This window comes from Penicillium coprophilum, assembly GCF_028826855.1.
Source record: "Penicillium coprophilum strain IBT 35676 chromosome Unknown utg000002l_segment0_segment1, whole genome shotgun sequence".
NCBI classification, from domain to species: Eukaryota; Fungi; Ascomycota; class Eurotiomycetes; order Eurotiales; family Aspergillaceae; genus Penicillium; species Penicillium coprophilum.
In genome coordinates, this window is record NW_026622722.1 from 718,296 (window position 1) to 738,874 (window position 20,579).

Genomic DNA, 20,579 nt, shown 5'->3' on the forward strand with positions numbered 1-20,579 from the left:
TTCGGCCTTTTCGATTTCTCTCGACTTCACCTTTGCTACTCACAATGGCCACTCCAAATATCCCTGCAAAGCGCATCAAGCGCGAAGAGTACCGTCGCAATGTCCAAGCCCAGCAGGAATCCACCGATGGCTCCGTCATCAAGATGCCGCAGAAGAAATTCTTCCGCCAGCGCGCGCATGCGAATCCCTTCTCTGACCACCGGCTAGAGTAGTATGTATCATCTTTTGTCTATTTTTGAACTGATAGCTAATTGATGCTTCAATAGTCCCCTCAGCCCCGCGCATATGGACTGGTCGTCCCATTACCCTGCATTCGTGGATCCAGACGCATCCAAAACGAACCTCAGCGGAGGGCGCAAGTTGACCAAGGAGGTCGAAGTCGTGGATATTGGATGTGGCTTCGGCGGACTGCTGGTTGGCCTCGCGCCTTTGATGCCAGATACCCTGATGGTCGGTAAGTACAGCGGAGCGAGATCCAAATCCGTGTTTGCAGCCGCTCAGATCAAGTACCGTAAGCTAACAATAACTCACAGGCATGGAAATCCGCATTTCAGTGCTGGAATATCTCAGCTCTCGCATCCACGCTCTGCGCAGCCAACAACAACGCCTCAAGAACAAAGCTGCAAACCCATCATCAAGCGAACCCAAAGATGCCTCCGCGCAACCCGAAAGCACCGAATCAACTTCTGCCCCAGTCCCAGCCAATGACGATGAAATCGGCACGGAGAAACTCTTCCCAGGAAACTTCGAAAATATCACCGCAATCCGCAGCAACACCATGAAGTTCCTCCCCAACTTCTTTGGCCACCACCAACTCTCCAAGATCTTCATCTGCTTCCCGGACCCGCACTTCAAGGCTCGTAAGCACAAGGCCCGTATTGTTTCCGAATCGCTGAACTCCGAGTATGCGTTTGTCCTGCGACCCGGCGGTCTGCTGTACACCATTACCGATGTCGAGGAGTATCACCACTGGGTCCTGCGTCATTTCCTGCATGGGGAACAACCGGAGGGAGGGGCGCCTCCTGCCGCGAGCAGTAAGGATCTGTTTGAGCGGGTTTCTGAGGAGGAGCTTGCCGCTGATCCTTGTGTGCGCGTTATGAAGTATGAGACAGAGGAGTCGAAGAAGGTTACGAGAAATAAGGGCAACAAGTATGTTGCTGTCTTCAGACGCAAGGCTGATCCTGAATGGCCTGCTTGAAAATGAGCGAAATTAGATACCTAATTAGGGAGGAGAGTATGAGAAGTTATTGCATTGATCTTAATGATATGACGATAAAAGAGGTGTTTGCGGCGTTTTTGCCCATTCTAAATACATTGCCGATATCATCCCTATACTCCAAGATGGCAATTTTCGCTTGCTAACAAAATGCAACATAAAAACGAACAAACTCCCGGAATGAGAGCCCGAAAAACGGGTTGTAGAACACACGGTGAGAAATGAAGTGATGCAAAAATCAAACACCGACATCATGCGAATCTATCATAGTAGCAGTAATCTCGTTAAAACATGGTGGTCGTAGCCCCGCAACTAGATGGTGCAAAACGCTAGCACATCCCAGGCGCCTTAAGACGGATTCCTTCACATCTCTCACAGATTGCCAGTTGAACCGGACCACCGATCACGCGGCCCTTAGCTGTTCGCTTAGGCTCGCCTTCACGAACAAAAAACCGCCCCTCCGGACCAAAACCATCGCCACACTCATGGCAATTGAAGCAATTTTCGTGCCACTGGCCGCCAATTGCACTGATTACAACCTCGTCCATGACATGCTGCTTGCAACCCAGACAACGTGGTGCGGTACGGCGTGAGTGGCAGTGGAGGCACCATGCGAAGCCATCTTTCTCGACAAAGGGAGTTTGGGAATCGAAGGGCTATATGAAGAGAGCTTGTCAGTTTCTTTTGGCGTGCAAAATTACGAGAAAGGAAATCGACACCTACATCACCGCACTCTGCGCAGAAGAAATGACCGACATGCCATTCGGCACCACATGCCACTACCACCTCTCCTTCAATAGGGGTCTTGCAGCTCTTGCAACGGGGGCTGAACATCTCGTGGAAATCAAGGTGGCAGTAGAACCGTGGCACGCGGGCTTCATGATCATGCTCATCAGCCTCGGTTGCTAGTCTCTCGGCCCTGCTAGACTCCGGTTCTTGATAGAAAGCCACACATTCGAGAGCTGTGTGGCAGTGGAAACAGGTAAAGCACTCCGGGTGGAATCGACATCCGCCAGCGGTTACAATTTTCCCGGAAATGGGAAGAGTGCATAGCTCACAGCTTGCAGTTGGGACACCAGATCGTGTATAGGGCGAATACCAACGGCTCTGCGAGTCAGATCCTTGCTGTCTGGGGAAAGCCTGCTTAGTTGGGCAGCTTTTCGTCGACTGAGGTACCGGTCTAGCCGGTGTCTTGGAAGGGGCCTCTATCTCAGAGATAGTGGGTACTTTGATGTCTGGGACATTGATGACGGGGATTGGAGGTGGCTCAGAGACTTCGATTGAGGGGGAGAGACTTCAATGGTTGGTGCCGCCACTTCAATGATCGGTAGAGTTGGACGATCAGGCTTCGGCTGATCACTTGGTTTCCAGCTTTGGTCGAAGCTTACAATTGGGCGTCCAACTCGGTCACTGACGGCTGAAGGCATTGGTAACTTCTCACTGCGGTCTCCTCGTCTTTTGCTGGTAGCTGCGCGGATATCATCACTGCGTCTCTCTCTTCCATCCGGGGTGGTGACAAGTTCACCCTTTTCATCGGGGGGAGGAGTCGGAGTAGTAGGCTCGTTCCTAGTGTAACCGGCATTGTGTGATTGGGTGGGGGGAGGAGTAGCGCTTGCATTTCGAGTGTAGCCGACATTATGCGACTGGGTGGGAGAGTTCTTGTTGGTTTCAAACCGCGAGATTTTATCCATCACTGGGCTAGTGTTGGCTCTATTCTGCAACCAAGGGAGTGGCCTAGGAACACGTCCCAGAGCGTTGCGTGGTTTGTTCTTCAAAGCTGACGAGTCGGACTTCGAAAACTCCGGTCTTGCTTCGGGTTCCTTCTGAGTATCAACGGGTTCCTCGTATATTTGGTCGTTCGGGTTCCTGAAAATTCCTTTAGATGAATCACTGCTGACAGTACGCGACTTGGGAGCAAGAGACTGCTCGGGTTCCTCCTCAGGTAGTTTAAAGTTAACTTTGAGATTCTTCTTTGAGGGTCCAGCTAGAGATGATCGTTTCCGCCTTGATTCAGGGCTAGAATTACCATCGGAAGAAATACTTGAGCCTGTCGACTGGCTGAACCTATTGGTCGACGGGATAGTTTCTCGTGAGCTATCTCGGACAGGGCTCTGGCTCTGCCTGTTGGCATCAGGATTTTGGTATGGCGCATATGGGTTTTTAAAAGCTTGACCAGGATTCTGGTGCATCCAAACTAGCTCTGTAGCCTCATCCTGAGCTGCTTGGTGAAGACCGATATCGTCCTCGACATCCATTTGCTGCAAGGCAGCTCGTAATGCCCGTGCCTCTTCCTTTTCGTGTCGGCGTTGACCATTTTCACGATAGGGCAGAGCTGAAGATGTCGGGATGGAAATGGTACGTGCGTGGATCTGTGCTGGAAACACGTTCTTTCGGATTGAGTGCGTGCGTGGCTCCTGAGCTAAAGGACGACTCATTGCGCCACCACTAGACACATGAGAATTTGTCCGGCGATGGGACGTTGCGCTGCCTGAGCGTCGATGATCGTCAATTTCATCTTCGACCGGACTGTGCATAGCGAATGCCGAGGATGCCCTTGGAGGAAGGCTATCAGGCAGTTCGCTTGTTGATGCCGCTGCTCTACCTGGGTATGGCCGAGATCCTGTCGGACGGGCAGGACGATTTGCCCGCAAGTCCTTCAAGTACGTTGCTGTTGACTCATGTATCAGCTCTGAGCTGGCCATCACCAAAGAGTCACTTACAAACTTGATCGCTGGACATAAAGGATGGGCCAGGAGGCGAGACCTTCCTCTGACCGGTGTTATGTTTATGCATCATGGAATTGCAAGGATCAAGGATGTAAAAAGAAATACGGATAAGTACAGGATGATGACGAAGGATCAAAGACCAAGATGGGCTAAGATGAGAAGAGTCTAGTTGCGATCTACACTTGACGGTCTGAGCTGGCTAGCGTCATTGGGCTGCTTCCCCCTCCAAACAAACCCCTGGGGGCCCGTCGCGAGGCAACGGATGACTCAGCGCCCTTATCTACCTAGGTATCATGGTGACACATGTATGATAAGGGCTTGTTCCATTCAACCCTATTGAGCCCTATATTGGACACCGTACCGTTGAAAGACCTCGGGATATATATATACATATACCGTATCTTTATACTTCTTTATACTTAACAAGGTATCGACCTTATGGATACCTGTGGACACATCTCTCATCAAACTTCGATATCCTTGGAGATGACTAAGAAGTCCCCCACATCTACCCAACTTCAGGGCTTGGACTCGACTCTCTCCGCATCGGCTTCTCGGCACAGAGACCCCACAGCCGAGTAACGTGCTGACACCCCAAGAACTGCACAGCTTGGACGCAAGGTAGCTGTCGCTATCTATATCAGCTTTCTTTATTGGTCCAATGTCGCCGAGTAGAAACAGTAAACCACGAGGCCCGGGGATTTTCCCTCTCATAATGTTGGATTCGGCATTCAGTCCGAAAGTCCGATAGTCCGATGACTCCAATTATTACCAACGATAAACTGATTGAAATCTAGTCCCTTTTTTTTGTTAGCGTACTAATCTAGGTTTCTTGCTTTTTTTCACTACATACCTCCATGTTGCGACGAGAACGGCAATCGGTTTTGATCTACTCTCTAAGAAGCTCGTTATTTCATACAATAAGAAGTGGGGCTTGTATCTGAGCTACTATGGCCGATAATGTGCCAATTGATATCATCCGTTCACATCAAGATGATATAGACCGAGAGAGTGCAAAGCAGGAGCATAAGTTACACGCGCAGTCGGCACCACTGGACGTTGATGAAGATGAGAAATACAAGCGCGATGTGGCCCCGGACGGTGGCTATGGCTGGGTCTGTGTCGCCTGTGTTTTCTGGATTAATGCGCATACTTGGGGTATTAATAGCGTGAGTCATGAATCTTTGGAATTTCCCTGTCATTTACTAACATATCTAATGTTCAGAGCTATGGAGTCTTTCTGAGCCATTACCTCTCACACGATGTATTCCCCAACACATCGGCCCTATCATATGCCTTCACAGGCGGCCTGAGTATCTCCTGTGCCCTTTTGGTGGCTCCATTGGCTACATGGATGATCCAAAAATGGGGTACACGACTTGTACTCAATTTGGGCATTTTCTTCGAAACCCTCTCTCTAATAGGGTCCTCATTCGCAACCCAGAAATGGCACATCTTCCTCAGCCAAGGCGTCTGTTTCGGTTGGGGCATGGGCTTTCTCTTCGTGGGCAGTGTCGGTATCACCCCGCAGTGGTTTGACAAGCACCGTGGTGTAGCGATGGGCATCAACGCGGCCGGATCTGGTCTCGGCGGTCTGATCTATTCCTTAGCAGTGGGCGCCATTATCCCGCGCTACGGGTTGGGTTGGGCGTTCCGCATTTTGGGTATCATTTCCTGCGTCGTGAACCTGGTCTGTTGTAATCTGTTGCGGGATCGCAATAAGGCCGTCGGCAGTAGATTCACGGCGTTTCACCTGCCCCTTCTGCGTCGCCCGGAGTTCTTACTCTTCCTTGGGTGGGGTGTGTTCAGTATGCTCGGCTACGTGGCGCTTTTGTTCAGCGTTGCCAACTTCGCCCTCTCCGTCGGCCTCTCGTCGCACCAGGGGAGTATTGTCTCTGCGCTGCTTAACCTCGGTCAGGGTCTGGGGCGTCCGTTTGTTGGCATGTTCAGTGATCGGCTTGGTCGCATTAATATTGCCACTTCCCTCACCTTCTTCTGCGGTCTATTCTGCCTTGCCGTCTGGACTTCCGCTGATAGCATGGGCGTGGTATGCTTTTTCGCCGTTTTGGTCGGTACTGTCGCCGGCACGTATTGGGCTACTGTTTCTCCTGTTCTGGCCGAGATTATTGGTATCAGAGACCTTCCTTCCGGCTTGAGCATTACTTGGCTCACGCTTGTTGCCCCTTGCACTGTCTCCGAGGCTATCGCCCTTCAGCTTCGCAGCCATAATGTCGGTGGTGGGACTTCATATCTGCGTGTTCAGTTATTTACTGGCTTCATGTATTTTGGTGCTTCCTTATGTCTGTGGATTGTCCGTGGTTGGAAGGTCGGCGAGTTGGAGCGTGCCCAAGGATGCTCTGATACTGTCGTCCAGGCTGGCCCGTTGACTGGAAGCCTCGGCGGAAATGAGAAGCAGAGCCTCCCTGCGACTATTTCCCCGGCCCTGGGGGCCACTGAAATGGCTGCTTCGTTATGGGATCCGGTCAGCTTAGTTCGCAGAATGGTCACTTTGAAAAAGGTTTAATTTAACTACATAGCGCAGAGTACAGATATGCAGCCAAAATGAACATATTGAAATAGACAATCGTCTGTCATTAATTTGATTTGAACGCCGTTCTGACACTAGATCTAATCTACATGGATGTAGTTTTTGGTTCATGCCTCCATAACCAGAATTCGGACCCTTCTCTTGCCGGCGCCGCGACCCTCTTCCTTAACGGAGCTGACATTGACACGAACCTTTTGGAAAAGTTCAACCGTCACACTGCGTTCTTTCTCTGGGTGACCCTTCTCTTCCACACGAAGGGTGTATTCTTCGCTATCAAAGTCTGTGGTGCGGTGAGGAGCTAGCTCCCGTCTCTCCGCGACAGAACGAGCTCCAGATTCGCCGGGAAGGACGAAGTCCTCCAAACGAACGACACCTTCAATGCCGAAGCGAGGAACAAAGATGACAACACCGTTCTCAAACACACGCATCACATAGCCTTCTTCTTCAATGCCCGCATCGACACCGTCGGCGGCCATCTTCTCTCCACGGGCCTTGAGAGCCTGGCCCACGTAGTACTCAATACTAGCGCGGCCGGCATGCTGTGCATTGCGGTGACGGACGTTGATGTTTCGGCAGATGTCTTCTAGCTTGTTGCGGGTGCTGACACCCTCGATGACTGCATGTCCATCCTCGCCTTCATAACCAATTGCAGAAGCCAATTGCCGGTGAACCATCAGATCGGCATATCGTCGAATAGGCGAAGTGAAGTGGGTGTAGATGGGGGAAGCGAGACCGTAATGACGGAATTCAGATTCGGCAAAGGCACCCGCGCAGAAGTACTCGGCAGAGGTCATGCAACGGGTTGCCAAGATACGGACAAGGGTGTTGAAGAATGGGTTCTTGGGGTCGACGCAGCGGTCCAAAGAATCAGCCAGAGCTCGCGAGCTGGAGACATCAAGTTCCATGTTCCGCTTCTTCGAGAGTTGGTTTTGAAGATCCTCGAAATTTTGAGGTGGGGGAGTAGCGTGTCGACGTAGCAAGGCTGTTTGAGGGAAGGACTCGTAGACCTTAGAGCCAACGGTGATGTTGGCGAGAAGCATGAACTCCTCAACCAAGCTATTAGTGTCGAGCGTAGCCTTAGTCTTGACGTCCGTCAAAGGATCGCCCACTTCGTCACCCTCTGTTTCGATGCGGACTTCCGGGGAGGCAAGGTTCAATGCACCAGCGTCCATACGCTTCTGACGGAGAACCTTGGAGAATTTCAAGAGGGTGCGCATGCTCTGGGTCAGCTCGTCCTGCTGTGATTTGTCGTCGATACGTAATTGAGCTTGTTCGTAACTGAATGCTTCTCGGGAACGAATGACTGACTTGGTGAAGTCTGAAGACACTATCTCAGCGTCAGGAGTAATCTCCCACAAAACCGAGAAGGCATATCGTTCAACATAGGGTTTGAGGGAGCACAGGTCTGTGCCAAGAAGATGTGGAAGCATGTCGATACGCTTATCGACTAGGTAAACAGTGGTTCCGCGAACACTGGCCTCGAGATCCATTGGGTTGTTGGGCTTGACGAAATGCGACACATCCGCAATGTGGACACCAACCTCAAAATTTCCATTTGGTAGGAGGCGCGCGTGAAGTGCGTCGTCAATATCCTGACAGCCAGGTGGATCGATACTGCAAATAAGCAAGTCTCGAAGATCTTTCCGGCCGTTCCAGCCCTTGTCTTCCTTCGAGGCAGGGACCTTCCAATCATGTCCTTCGGATGGTAGGCAGTCCAATACAGACTTGGGGAACGGCTTGTACTGTACGTCGTACTCAAGCAGAAGAGCCTCGGTCTCGGCCCCCTTAGTTTCGAGCTCTCCCAAAGACCGAATGAAGTGACCGGTAGGGTATCTGGAATCACGCTCCCAAGAATCGATGGTGACAAGGATACGCTGGCCGAGAATCTCGCTAGCCTGTCTTGTGCGTACTCTGATCTTAGGGATACGCTTATCCATAGGCAGTAAGAAAACGTTTTGTTGCCGTCTGCCGGAGGCCTGTGAGCCAGTAGAATTTGAGTCAACGTGACCAACGTATTGACGCCAGCTGCGCTTGATCACACCAACAACCTTGGCGGTGGGTTGTGGCTTGCCATCCGAGTTCTTGCCATGGGCCTTCTTGACTTCTTCCTGGAGAGCTTTGCGTTCTCTATCTGTCACCACAGCCTCGGTCTCTTCGGTATCAGGGTTATCATTACGGGTCACGGCCTCCTCGTCCACAATCTTGGTCGAGGGGCTTTTCCACTGATCCTTTGGCAGTACTTCAACCACGACCGAGTCACCTGCAATAGCGCGGTTACTGTTATCACGTCCCAGAATGAGAAGAGGTTTATCGAAAGCTGCGGTCTTGACGGAGGCTTCCAGGTAGTTGTAAGGAGAAACATTGAACACTCCTTGGTGCAGTGTCCCAGCTCGCAAGCCAGTCGTGAGTTTTGACATTGAAAAGTATTCGGGGTAGAATAATTCCCCGCGAGTCGCCTCTTTGGCATCCCGCGCATCTTTTGACTCGCTGATCATATCCAGCAACATCTCGGATCCCTCCAAACCGGAGACATAGTCAGATAGCGACAAGGCCGCCACATTTTCTTCCTTGCATTTCCGAAGGTTCTCCTTGTCATCGGTGATGACTACAATTGCTGGGATCGCTTTCTCTTTTTCCCCTTTTTTGCTGATTGTTGCAGGTGGGAACCGTACCAGCTTGCTACCATACGCACAGCGCGATCATTCCTGTCATTGATTGTTTCCTCCGGACCTCTCCTCACATGAGTCTCTCGGCGGAACTCATTGAAAAAGAGATAGAAGCGCTTTTCCTCCGACTTTACGAGAGCTAGAAGACGGTTGTAGAGTGGTAGCGATCGGTTTCTCAATTCCTCGAGGACGGTCTGGAGGACAATAACATCGTAAAAGGCCCCAGTGTGCTCGAAAAGATCCATTCCATTAAGCAGCGCATTTGTATCTGGAACAAGATAGTGGCCTCGCGGGAATGCCTTTGTGCCGGCGGGGCGATCGGATAGGATGAACGGCGCAACTGTTTTGCATTAGCAACCTGCTCGACCGGCACTGTAATAATTTCCTTACTGTTTCCATTGGCATCAGCCGGCGCGATAGTCGGGCATTGTGAACAGAGCTTAGAAGAGCAAGGAATATCTTCTCTCAAATAGAGCTCGCGGACAATCTTTTGTACCTTTCCACTTTTCGTGGACCTGACGAAGACCTTGCTGGTAACATTTGCGGCCTGCGGGTTGGCAGACAAGTCTCTCCTTAGACTCTTCATTTCGACGATCAACTTCTACCGTCTGGCAGTTGCTGTATAATCAAAACCTGTGTCTTGTAAAAGATCCGAGGTGAGAGTCTTGGCGAGAAGAAAGGTTATCGCTGATCATCGCGATAACTGGCTGAGTCAGCACACGGGTCGTCACTTTGGGGTCAAAAGATGCCATTTCATTGCTACAAACAAGACTATTTTGTCGTAAAGAATTTTTTTCGTAGTACAAACTTGCTTTCAGATCTCTTTCCAACTTGGAAAATCTAAGCAATATGGTTTTAGCGGTAAGTGTACCATCTATCGGGTATGAGCCACTTTGCCTAACAACCTGCTTTGATATAGGCCGTGGGGCAGCTATGCTCGACTAGCAACATAACTTCCAATCTGGCACAGTGCAAGGTGCTGGTTGAAAAGGCTGTTGCAGCAGGTGCCAAGGTGATACTATTAATATTCTGTTTCCAGCTCTCTGATATACAGCTAATATAAGTTAGGTGCTGTTTCTTCCAGAGGCATCGGACTATATCGCATCCTCGGCTGAGCAATCATACTCCCTCGCCCAGTCTGAAGAGAGGGCTAGCTTTGTGTCATCTTTGCAGAGAGATGCCAAGGAACATAATATTCACATCAATGTTGGAATTCATGAGGTGGCTTCTGAAATCAGGCTCAAGAATTCATTGATTTGGATCGATGACAAGGGAGCCATTACCCAAAACTACCAGAAAGTCCATCTATTTGACGTTGATATCAAAGATGGGCCTGTACTTAAGGAGAGCGCGTAAGCTTTTTCTTTTTTTCTTCTTTGCCATATAAAGATCTGACAGTTGAAGTATCATTTGCTGACCTCAAACGATACAGGAGCGTCCAACCGGGACAACAAATCCCAAAGCCTTTTGAAACACCCATAGGACGTGTTGGTCTAAGCATTTGCTTTGATGTAAGCGCAACGTATCTTGACATTATATTGGATATCAGGTAGTTCAACTTCTTACTCACGCTGGGTTATCTAGTTGCGTTTTCCAGAGATGAGCCTGGCATTGAGACGACAGAATGCTGAAATCATCACATACCCATCGGCATTCACCGTGCCGACAGGTCAGGCTCATTGGGAGCCCTTACTACGAGCAAGAGCTATTGAGACCCAGTCATACGTGATTGCAGCTGCGCAGGCAGGCCCTCATAATGAGAAAAGACGAAGCTATGGTCATTCTGTTATCATCAACCCATGGGGCGAAGTGGTAGCAAAGCTGGGAGATGAGCACCAGGAACCACAGATTGCGACTGCCGATATTGACCTCGATCTTGTGGCAAAGATTAGACGTGAAATGCCGTTGTTACGGAGAAACGATCTATATCCAGAGATTTGAGAATATGTGAACAGCGAGATGGATGTCATCATCCTCTTTGTTCCTAGTGCATTTCACGAAGAGTCTATTAGATATCAACTTTCATGATGTACTTAGTGCGAATTATAAGCATTTTCTTTTGCGACCGGGGCACCTATAACCAACATGACGGAAAGAAACTTAGAAAAGTGTCGAGTGATACAACAAGGAACAGACGAAAATAGATAAGCATGCAAAAAAAAAAGAACCTGTCTAGGAACGAGACCGGAACATCATATCTGCCGTCGCAGGTAATACAGGCATAAATGGAAATAGTTCCTCTTTGATCTCTATGTACAGTGTACAAATTTGGTGTTTATTTCTTGACCTTGTCGGGGTCCTCGAGGATGCCCTCAGCTTCCAGTCTCCGTCGGGCCTCTTCAAGAGCCCATGTTTGTATACTATCGCAATTGTCAGTATTCCAGTTGTGCGAGGGGCGTAAACGCCAATACTCAGGCGCGACGCCGGGATATGGATTAGACGTACGAGGTATCAGGCTTAAAAACGTATGCAACACCAGCGACCAAGAAGCTTCCAATGAATCCGTAGTACCAGATGTTCTCCCAGCCTTCCTTCACGTACTTCTGGCCGGGCTTGATACCGAACAGCCAGCCGGTGGGAGGATCATAGTGGTCGCCGTGGTCCGCGGCATAGAGGCTGGATCGAGTTGAAAATGCCTGGGTGTTCTGGGGCTGGCGAAGCAGGCAGCGCGCCCGGAGGATGTGCGACAATGGCCGGGCAGTCATCTTGAAGATGGGGGTGAAGGAGGGTTGAGGCTAATCGAAGGAACACTGGCGTGCGAGGAAACTGTTGAACTCACAAGGGGCAGAGTATCCCCTTGAATTCAAGTGGCAAGAATGGTCTCAATTGATATGTTGCCTCTTGTAGAGGAGTGGAGGGGTGCGTCGGCGGGTTGATGTTGAAGCCGTAAAAGGCCGGGAAGCTGTCCAGTTATCGCGCTAGTCTACTTTGGGCAATTTTCTTGTCCGCCTTTTCGCCTGCCATCTCAGGCAGAAATCTTCTGCCTTGGAAAATAGGTGTCAGCACTACACGCGCGACGCGTTCTTATCACATCTGGTCCTCTCCCCCAGGCCGCCTACAGGGCGCTGGACTCGCCATTCGTTTCATCCTTCTATATGCACGAACATCCAAAGTGATTGAATCGGTAGATATCCCATCTTCACCTGGTATGCTTCATCTTGAACCTCCAATCCATCCCCATTTCTGACATTGGCCTGCTCCAGCTTTGCGCGGAATGTATTATTACCCATTTTGAACTCGTTCTTGGATATTTCCAAATCAAAACAATGGCAACAAATAATTCATACCCCATCTCTTCAAATTCACGAACAAAACTGAACGCTTTTCGCTTCCAAGAAGGCGTGGTAGCTCCGGACGACACCACCTCGAAAGACGACACGGAAATAGGTAATGGGAGCAAAGAACATAAAATCTCGGGCTCCAACGGCGCTTCGGGCGTGATGCAGGTGTCGTCTGGCAGAAGAAGCCCTCCGCTTTGTGAAGCTCAAGCAACGGAACCCCAAGTACAAGAATCAAAGCCGATTAAAGAATGCCCTCAAACTCCGGGAAACAGGATACCTTTGGCGGACTTGATCAGCAACGCTGAGGATTCGTTTGATCCCGCACCAGGCCCAGAAGTAACCCCAGTCGAGCATGTCATCTGGCAACATGTGCCCGCCAGCTCAAACCCAGACACCTCGTCGCAGACACCAGCGGGTCGTCGCAGGAAGCGCCAGCACAGCTCTTCGCCTGGTGGCTCTCCTTCGAACGGGAAGAAGAAAAAGGCTCAAAAAGAAGCTCTTGATCTTCATTCAATACAAGTTCCCTTCAAGACGCCGCAGCATGATATGGCTGCGGAATTGTGGAATAACTACATCGATAAAAACATGGTTGATGGTCCGGATGATCTTCCGCCGCCGCGGCTCGCAAATCTTCTTTCCTCGTCACCTCAGACCCCCGGCTCCGGCAGAACAACTCGAGACTCTTCAGGGCTGAGACGCGCGATTAGTTGTACCACTGATTTTCCCACCTCTCGGACAAAAAGACGAAGAGTAAATAGACTAGACGTTGATCCCAGTCGCGGCATGTTTCAACGAACTAGCAGCAATGTGGAATCTGGGAAAGCTAAGTCCTCAAGGATCAACTATCTTATGGAGAAGATTGAAAAAAGTATGCACATGGCCCCTGCAAATGCGGATCCGCCTGGATCTTCCCCTCTCCGTCAACATATGGACGCGCGACGGTGTCGATCATCTTCACCCACGAAGGAACATAGGCTTCAGGAAGCTGATGGAGAGGCCGCCGAGTCCTCATCTGTGCCACATGAGAAAGCAAGACCTGGGGAATTGCCTGTTCTGCAAGAGTCGTCCTCCGAGTTTGGAGATGATGATCTCGATCAAGATCTGATGGAGCTGGCCGATGCCTCAGAGGATCCTTTCATTGAGCCGACACATGCATCTAATGAATTTGCTTCTCTGGGATCTTCTGGCTGGTCTGCTCTTGCCGCAGACAAGTCTCGCCTATGGCAGCCCAAAGGGAGTTCAACGCTCGACAGCAACTCTCCCATGCCTTATAACACTACGATTAATGAACCAAAACGCGATGAATTCGATGAATTCGAAGATGAATATGACGATCTGCCCGACAACTTGCAGGAAATACTTGCAAAATGTGACACAAAGCCAGTTACCACTGGGCCATCTTTGCAGAGGTCAGGGGCAACAAATGCCCCGGTAAATGACAGTATGCTTAACAAAACCTCGAGCGCCGTACCTGTCAAAGCTGAGGTGGCATCATCGGATGATGAGTTTGATGATGATTTTGATCTGGAGGCCATTGAGCAAACTATGAAGCAAGCAGGCGAAGGAGGACCGGCCTGTGTTAGTCACTCTTAAAGCCATAATATTAAAATACATGCTAAGACAGCCAGAACAAATAGAACCTAAGAGGTCGACAAGCTATCAAACGTTACCATATCGTTGATATTACGAGGAGCACATATGTTACTCCGAAAGGACGTACTCAGCCAGAGCAGGTCAGATACCTTGCCCTTGCCCCGGATATAGCCCTGTCCGCTGACTTTAAATACAGGGCTTACTAGTTGAAGACGAGAAAACCCGAGATCGCAAGGTTATTATCTTGCGAGAGTCCTGGTTTGACACACCCTGCAGCAAGGACTCCTACGTCCACCTGGTCGGGGACTTCAATGCAGCCGGCCACTGCGTTGTGGATAATTTAAACCACATGATCATTCTTCACCCCGACCATCTCATTTCTGCCACAGTTGTAGCAGACTCGATAGACTGCCAGCGACGAGCTGTCCTCCAGGATCGAGTCAAAGTCATTGGCGCACTCGAGCGACCACAAGCCTTCGGAGTCTTCTTTCACGAAGTTTTTCAAGAAGCCCTCAAAGCGAATCAATGGGATATGGAGTCATTGAAAACATTGGTCGAAACCGTCATGAGCAGACACATCGAAGAACTGTACTCGATTCAGATGAGTATCCCTGAAGCTGTTGAATATCTCATGAGCAGGATGCCTGCTGTTCTCGACTGGGCAGATGCCTTCCTGCATCTCAAGCCACAGGTATGTCTGACGGCCGATAGAGGCATCCTTCGGCCTCGAAAACTTGCTAATCGAGATCAATAGGCAAAGTCGGTGGTTGAAGACCGCAATAGCTCTAAGCTTAATTTGAGTATCAACAAACTGCTCGAGGTCGAGGAGCACATCTGGTCCCCAATGTATGGGCTCAAAGGCAACATTGACGCGACAGTACAAGTCGCTTGTCGCGAAGATCAAATGGAGAAGAACCTGGTGGTTCCGCTGGAGCTCAAGACTGGACGAAGGGATACAAATCAGTCACATAGGGCTCAGACAGCTTTATACACTCTACTTCTGTCGGATCGCTATGGTAAGAGATGAGATTTTCTCTTGATCCCTGATTATCTTCCAGGTGGTTGTGTGGTTGCTAAGAATTGTTGCAGATATCGATGTCACATTTGGGCTTCTCTACTACCTTGAGTTAACAAAAACTCTCAGTATCCGTGGGATCCGACATGAACTGCTCCAGATGATCCAAGTGCGCAATCACCTTGCTGGCTATATTCGCGAAAGGGAGCAACTTCCACCGATGTTGAAGAAAGCTCGGCAGTGTATCCGATGCTATGCCAAGACACCTTGCTTCATTTACCACAAGCTCTCCGAGGATGGCGATGGCGAGACCAGCGCACTTGGTGAGGATTTTGATGCAGCTGTCGGTCATTTGAACAACGGTGATCGGGACTTCTTTCGTAAATGGGATCAACTTCTGACCAAAGAAGAAGGAAATCTCGTGAAGTTCCGGCGAGAACTTTGGACGTTGCTGAGCAGCGAGCGAGAAGCCCTGGGCCGATGCTTCGGGGATGTCGTTATCGACCAGAATTCTGTCTATGAGGAGAATGCTGGACAAAAGATAAATCGCTACCATTATACTTTCGTCAAAAGGCAGGCGTCTCCTGGTTTCTCCTTTGCTGAATCTCAAATATCGGTTGGCGAACCGATCGTCATTTCGGATGAAAAGGGCCATTTTGCTCTCGCCAACGGATACGTGGTACATACTAGCTCGTCACACATCAAGGTTGGTGTGGACCGGAAGCTTCACAACGCACGATCAAAGACGGCTGGCTTCGATCCAGTCACAAATCAGTCTTTCAGGGGAATCATGGAGGTTGGAAGAGAAGAGCCAACTGCCCTGGAAGACCCAGATGAACAGGTCATTTACCGGATCGACAAAGATGAGTTTAGCAACGGCATGGCCATTGTTCGAAACAACCTCATTTGTATGATGGATAAAGACTTGTTCCAAGCGAGACAGCTTCGACGGCTCATTGTTGAGGGGCAAGCTCCCGCCTTCAGGACGATATCATCTTCATACACGATCTCCGATCCTGGCAACCTCAATGTTGATCAAAGACAAGCCATTGACAAAGTGATGAGCGCCAGAGACTATGCTCTTGTCCTTGGAATGCCTGGGACTGGAAAAACCACAACGATTGCCCATATCATTAGGGCCCTTGTCGCCCAAGGCAAGAGTGTTCTCCTTACATCTTACACCCACACTGCAGTTGACAACATTCTGCTGAAGATTCGGGACGATGGTATTCGTGTGCTGCGTATAGGTGCGACCGCCAAAATTCACCCAGATGTCCAGGAGTTTGCCGATCTTGCCGCAGTTCCGAAATCAACCATTGAAGAACTCAAGGATTCATACGAAAAACCGCAAGTCGTTGCCACTACATGCCTCGGAGTCAATCACAGCATTTTCAACCAACGCATTTTTGACTATTGTATTGTCGATGAAGCGTCACAGATCACACTCCCGGTCTGCCTCGGCCCGATTCGTATGGCAAGGATTTTCATCCTGGTCGGTGATCACTATCAATTGCCGCCGCTTGTGCAGAATAAAGCTGCCCAGGAAGGAGGACTTGATGTCAGTCTATTCAAACTGCTCTCGGATGCACAGCCGGCTTCGGTTGTCAACCTAGAGCACCAGTACCGCATGTGTGAGGAAATCATGTTACTTTCCAACACTCTTATTTATTCGGGCCGTCTCAAATGCGGCACACCGCAGGTAGCAGCCCAATCTTTGGTTATACCCAACATCAACGCCCTCGAGAAATTCCATGTTGAGGACTTGACCCATGCTTCGTCACAGTCCCAGCGACAAGTATGCCCGGGCACCTCCAGTGGCCCCTGCTGGCTCCAAGACTTACTGGCGCCATCTGCAAAAACGCGCCTGGTCAATACCGATCCCATCGGCCCTGCAGCCCTCGAGATAGCACAGGGGAATCGTGTCGTGAATCATATGGAGGTCTTTCTCTGCTCGCAGCTTGTGGAGGCATTCATTGCCTGTGGTATTCCCGCGCGCAAAATTGGTGTGATCACTTTCTACCGAAGTCAACTCTCGCTCCTTCGCCAAAGCCTGCGACGCTACACCCCGGATCTGGAGATGCACACTACAGACAAATTCCAAGGCCGCGACAAAGAGGTCATTATCCTGAGCTGTGTCCGCAGTAACGCTGAAAACAACGTCGGTGAGCTCCTACGTGACTGGCGTCGTGTCAACGTCGCCTTCACCCGCGCACAGACCAAGCTTCTTGTTGTCGGTAGCAGATCCACTCTCCGTGATGGCAATGAGCTCCTCTGCAAATACGTGCGCCTGGTAGAAAGCAAAGGCTGGGTTTATAATTTGCCCAGTGGAGCGATAGACCAGCATTTCTTCCCTTCTTGCACCACACAGTCGCAGCTCATGTCTCCGGGTGGCATTTCAACTCATGGCTCTGCCAAAGACAAAAGTAAGGGCAAAAATCACCCACCTTCTCGTTCTTCCCGTGAGCCGCTGAGCCCACTGGGTTCCCGACAAGCAGCGCCTGGTCTTCGAAAACCTTGTAAGACGGGTGCAAAGTTGTTCAACGGCACGAATGTGGTTGGGAATCGGCCCATCTTGCGAGACATAGTGAATAACCTGACGGGCTAGCATATGGTCACCGTGTTTTCATCAAGGTCCTCGTTTCTACTCCTCGGGTGCAAACCGAGCTGTTCTGTTTCATTAGCTTATACGACTTGGCGCGCTGGTACGGCCATTCGTCTTACATCTGTAATGCTTTGGGCTCGGCCAATGCACTGAGCATTTTGTATGTTCTCATTTGATATCGCATTGTGGCGTTGTTGGTTATTGGCTGTCAAATGTTACACTGGGATTTGGTTTGTTCTATCGCAGAGCACTGTAGTCGGCAAATAATCAACACAAGATGCTCGATATTCAGACTCTCAATTAATAGAATCTACAGTAAGAATAGTTGATGAAAAAAACAAATTGGATTCTTGTAGGCTACAATCCATGTGAACCTATTGCAACACCGTGATCAGAATCCTCCTTCCCATAAACAATTCTCCTTCGAAATTTGAAATCCACATTCACAAGAGCAAAGGCCTTCTCACCATCCTTCTCACTATCTGTCTCACCATCCTCCACTAATCCTCATCCTCAACAATCTCCTAATTTCCTCATGATCCTTCGAGAAAAAAAAAGATGATCCGCGACTGTGCTAGGCAGACATGGTATTTGCGCTAGTCTACTTTGAAGAGACTCGTGCCTTTTTGGCCTGGGGTCCGTTCAAGTCGGTCCGGTTCCCATTGGCGTTAGGACCCCACCAGGAATGGTTGTTTGGGTTGGCCACAAAGTCGGTAGGGACGATGTTCTCCATAAACTGAAAAGTTCTCTTGTTGGGCGAAGCAGAAGAGAGGGAAAAAACAGTCTGCTTGCGCTCCTTGGGCGGGGTAGAATAAACTGGTCTCATTTTCTGGGTGGGCTGTTGACCTCGCTGGGCCGACGAGGCTTGGAGCTGCTGGTTTCTTTGCATCACAGACTGCATGCGCTCCTTAGGAGGAGTAGGATAAACTTCTGGGAATTGCTGGGTTTGTGGCATTACAGACTGCATGCGTTCCTTGGTAGGGATAGGATAGACTGCTTGCATTTGCTGGCCAGGCTGCTGAGCTTGCTGAGTTGCTGAAGCTTGTAGTTGCTGGGTTTGTTGCATCAAACACTGCATGCGCTCCTTAGGAGGAGAAGGATAGACTTCTTGGAATCGCTGGGTTTGGGGCATCACGGAGTGCATGCGCTCCTTGGTAAAAGTGGAATACGCTGCTTGCATTTGCTGGCCGGGTTGCTGAGCTTGCTGAGTTGCTGAAGTTTGAATTTGCTGGGGTTGCGGCATCATAGACTGCACACGCTCCTTGGTAGGGGTGAGATAAACTGCTTGCATTTGCTGGCCGGGCTGAGCTTGCTGGGTTGCTGAAACTTGTAGTTGCTGGGTTTGTTGCATCCAAGATTGCATGCGCTCCTTAGGAGGAGTAGGATAGACTTCTTGGAATTGCTGGGTTTGTGGCATCACGGAGTGCATGCGCTCCTTTGTAGAGGTGGAATAAGCTGCTTGTATTTTCTGGACGGGCTGCTGAGCTTGCTGGGTTGCTGAAGCTTGAAGTTGCTGGGTTTGTGGCATCATAGACTGCATATGCTCCTTGGTAGAAGTAGGATACACTGCTTGCACATGCTGGCCGGGCTGCTGAGCTTGCTGAGTCGCGGAAGCTCGAAGTTGCTGTTCTTGATACTGGTATTGACGGAGTTGCTGTCTGTGCTGAGTGATGTTTTGTTTGAGAAGGTCAAACTGCTGTTCGTGGATCTGGCGCTGCTGTTCATCCCCGGGCTGCCGCTGTTTCAGATGAGCTCCCTGCTGTCGAAGTCGCTGCCATTCATTACGAAGATACTGCTCTTGGCTCCGAAGAAGTTGTTGGATTTGAAGCTGCTGCTGTTGACTGGGATGGACCATTGTCTTGTTAGCAACCCCGGTCACTGGAGTCATTTGGGCAGGCATTGGTGTCATTGGGGCAGGCGCAATCTCCAGAAGAGTTTGTGTAGTTGGAGCTAGAGTCGTCTTGTTCTTCCCCTTGCGTGGGGTGCTTTGCGCCTTGGTCTTCTTCTGTGTTTTGTGTAGCTCGTCATTTTGTTTCTTTTTAGGAGCCCGCTTGGCTTTCTGCTTGGGTGGTCGCTTAGCAGGTTGAGAGCGCGATTTGGCTTGTGGCAAGGTAAACACCTTGACCGTACCAGGTGCCGAATTGGATGTGGTAGGAGTGGGTTGGACATCTGCGTCAACAATTCCTGGAGCAACATCGGTGAATGAGGCATCACTGGGATCAGCGGTAGGGGTGACCTGAACAGCTGGAACAATGGCGACCGGAGCGTGCTGAGTGACTGGAACATCAGTGGCAGGAGCGACTGAGGCGGTTGAATTAATGTTGACTGGAGCACGTTGGGTGGTTGAAGCATCAGTGGCAGGAGTGAGTTGGACAACTGCAAGGGGAGGCCCCAGGTCGGCTTTTTCAAGAGACACGACAGTGTCCAGCGGATAGACTGTGCTGGGCTGGTTGGCGCAAGTGTTCTGTGTGGACACATCGACAGGCACAGTGGCATCTTCAGGCACAGTGGGAGTAGGCAATTCAGGGCCAAGCTCCAGGTGATCCTGACACATTGGGCCAATAACAGGGTCTACACCGAGTTCACAAAAGGCTTCGTCGAAAGTCGAGCCGGCAAGCTCATCGTTCTTTCCTTTGAAGCGATATCCTAGAACCACATGTTAGCTTGGTCAGGTGGCCTTAAAGCAAGAGATATAATTACCATTGACACGAGCAAGTTCCCAGAGGGAAATGCAGGAACCATCACGGAAAATCGACTCGGGTACTTCCCATTCGTCGAGACCCGGGAGGGCCTTCGATGGATCTTCATCATAGGATACCTCGGCAAGAGCGTCGAGAAAGAATTGGGTTGGCTCCTCCATAACGGTAGGATCCTCCATGATGAATGGGATGAAGCTGAATGAGAGTACAGATAAAATGGGTCAAAGAAGGTA

The 20,579-nt window shown here is 50.2% G+C and overlaps 8 protein-coding genes across 8 annotated transcripts; 4 read left to right on the forward strand and 4 right to left on the reverse strand.

The window, feature by feature from the left end:
- Positions 1-44: 44 nt before the first annotated feature.
- Positions 45-1,198, forward strand: trm8 (tRNA (guanine46-N7)-methyltransferase; the record flags this gene model as incomplete). The annotated part of the gene is made up of 3 exons (XM_056673458.1): positions 45-211; positions 267-454; positions 534-1,198. The coding sequence occupies 3 exons, from the start codon at positions 45-47 to the stop codon at positions 1,196-1,198; spliced, it is 1,020 nt and encodes a 339-aa protein (XP_056533983.1).
- A 347-nt stretch (positions 1,199-1,545) lies between these two features.
- On the reverse strand, positions 1,546-4,009 carry N7500_002313 (LIM domain protein; the record flags this gene model as incomplete). The annotated part of the gene is made up of 4 exons (XM_056673459.1): positions 1,546-1,872; positions 1,940-2,482; positions 2,512-3,884; positions 3,937-4,009. The coding sequence occupies 4 exons, from the start codon at positions 4,007-4,009 to the stop codon at positions 1,546-1,548; spliced, it is 2,316 nt and encodes a 771-aa protein (XP_056533984.1).
- An 883-nt stretch (positions 4,010-4,892) lies between these two features.
- N7500_002314 (MCT family MFS transporter) lies at positions 4,893-6,466 on the forward strand (the record flags this gene model as incomplete). Its single annotated transcript, XM_056673460.1, has 2 exons — positions 4,893-5,111; positions 5,168-6,466. 2 exons carry the CDS (start codon positions 4,893-4,895, stop codon positions 6,464-6,466), a joined length of 1,518 nt encoding a protein of 505 aa, XP_056533985.1.
- A 131-nt stretch (positions 6,467-6,597) lies between these two features.
- Positions 6,598-9,908, reverse strand: N7500_002315 (exosome catalytic subunit DIS3; the record flags this gene model as incomplete). Its single annotated transcript, XM_056673461.1, has 4 exons — positions 6,598-9,128; positions 9,179-9,496; positions 9,547-9,728; positions 9,790-9,908. The coding sequence occupies 4 exons, from the start codon at positions 9,906-9,908 to the stop codon at positions 6,598-6,600; spliced, it is 3,150 nt and encodes a 1,049-aa protein (XP_056533986.1).
- Positions 9,909-10,005: 97 nt separating this feature from the next.
- Positions 10,006-11,097, forward strand: N7500_002316 (carbon-nitrogen hydrolase family protein; the record flags this gene model as incomplete). The annotated part of the gene is made up of 5 exons (XM_056673462.1): positions 10,006-10,017; positions 10,076-10,168; positions 10,225-10,508; positions 10,589-10,667; positions 10,741-11,097. The coding sequence occupies 5 exons, from the start codon at positions 10,006-10,008 to the stop codon at positions 11,095-11,097; spliced, it is 825 nt and encodes a 274-aa protein (XP_056533987.1).
- A 334-nt stretch (positions 11,098-11,431) lies between these two features.
- Positions 11,432-11,861, reverse strand: N7500_002317 (uncharacterized protein; the record flags this gene model as incomplete). Its single annotated transcript, XM_056673463.1, has 2 exons — positions 11,432-11,516; positions 11,602-11,861. The coding sequence occupies 2 exons, from the start codon at positions 11,859-11,861 to the stop codon at positions 11,432-11,434; spliced, it is 345 nt and encodes a 114-aa protein (XP_056533988.1).
- Positions 11,862-12,422: 561 nt separating this feature from the next.
- N7500_002318 (bifunctional ATP-dependent DNA helicase/ssDNA endodeoxyribonuclease DNA2) lies at positions 12,423-17,650 on the forward strand (the record flags this gene model as incomplete). The annotated part of the gene is made up of 5 exons (XM_056673464.1): positions 12,423-14,015; positions 14,075-14,170; positions 14,227-14,721; positions 14,785-15,046; positions 15,120-17,650. The coding sequence occupies 5 exons, from the start codon at positions 12,423-12,425 to the stop codon at positions 17,648-17,650; spliced, it is 4,977 nt and encodes a 1,658-aa protein (XP_056533989.1).
- A 598-nt stretch (positions 17,651-18,248) lies between these two features.
- N7500_002319 (uncharacterized protein) lies at positions 18,249-20,525 on the reverse strand (the record flags this gene model as incomplete). Its single annotated transcript, XM_056673465.1, has 2 exons — positions 18,249-20,293; positions 20,348-20,525. The coding sequence occupies 2 exons, from the start codon at positions 20,523-20,525 to the stop codon at positions 18,249-18,251; spliced, it is 2,223 nt and encodes a 740-aa protein (XP_056533990.1).
- Between the last annotated feature and the right edge of the window lie 54 nt (positions 20,526-20,579).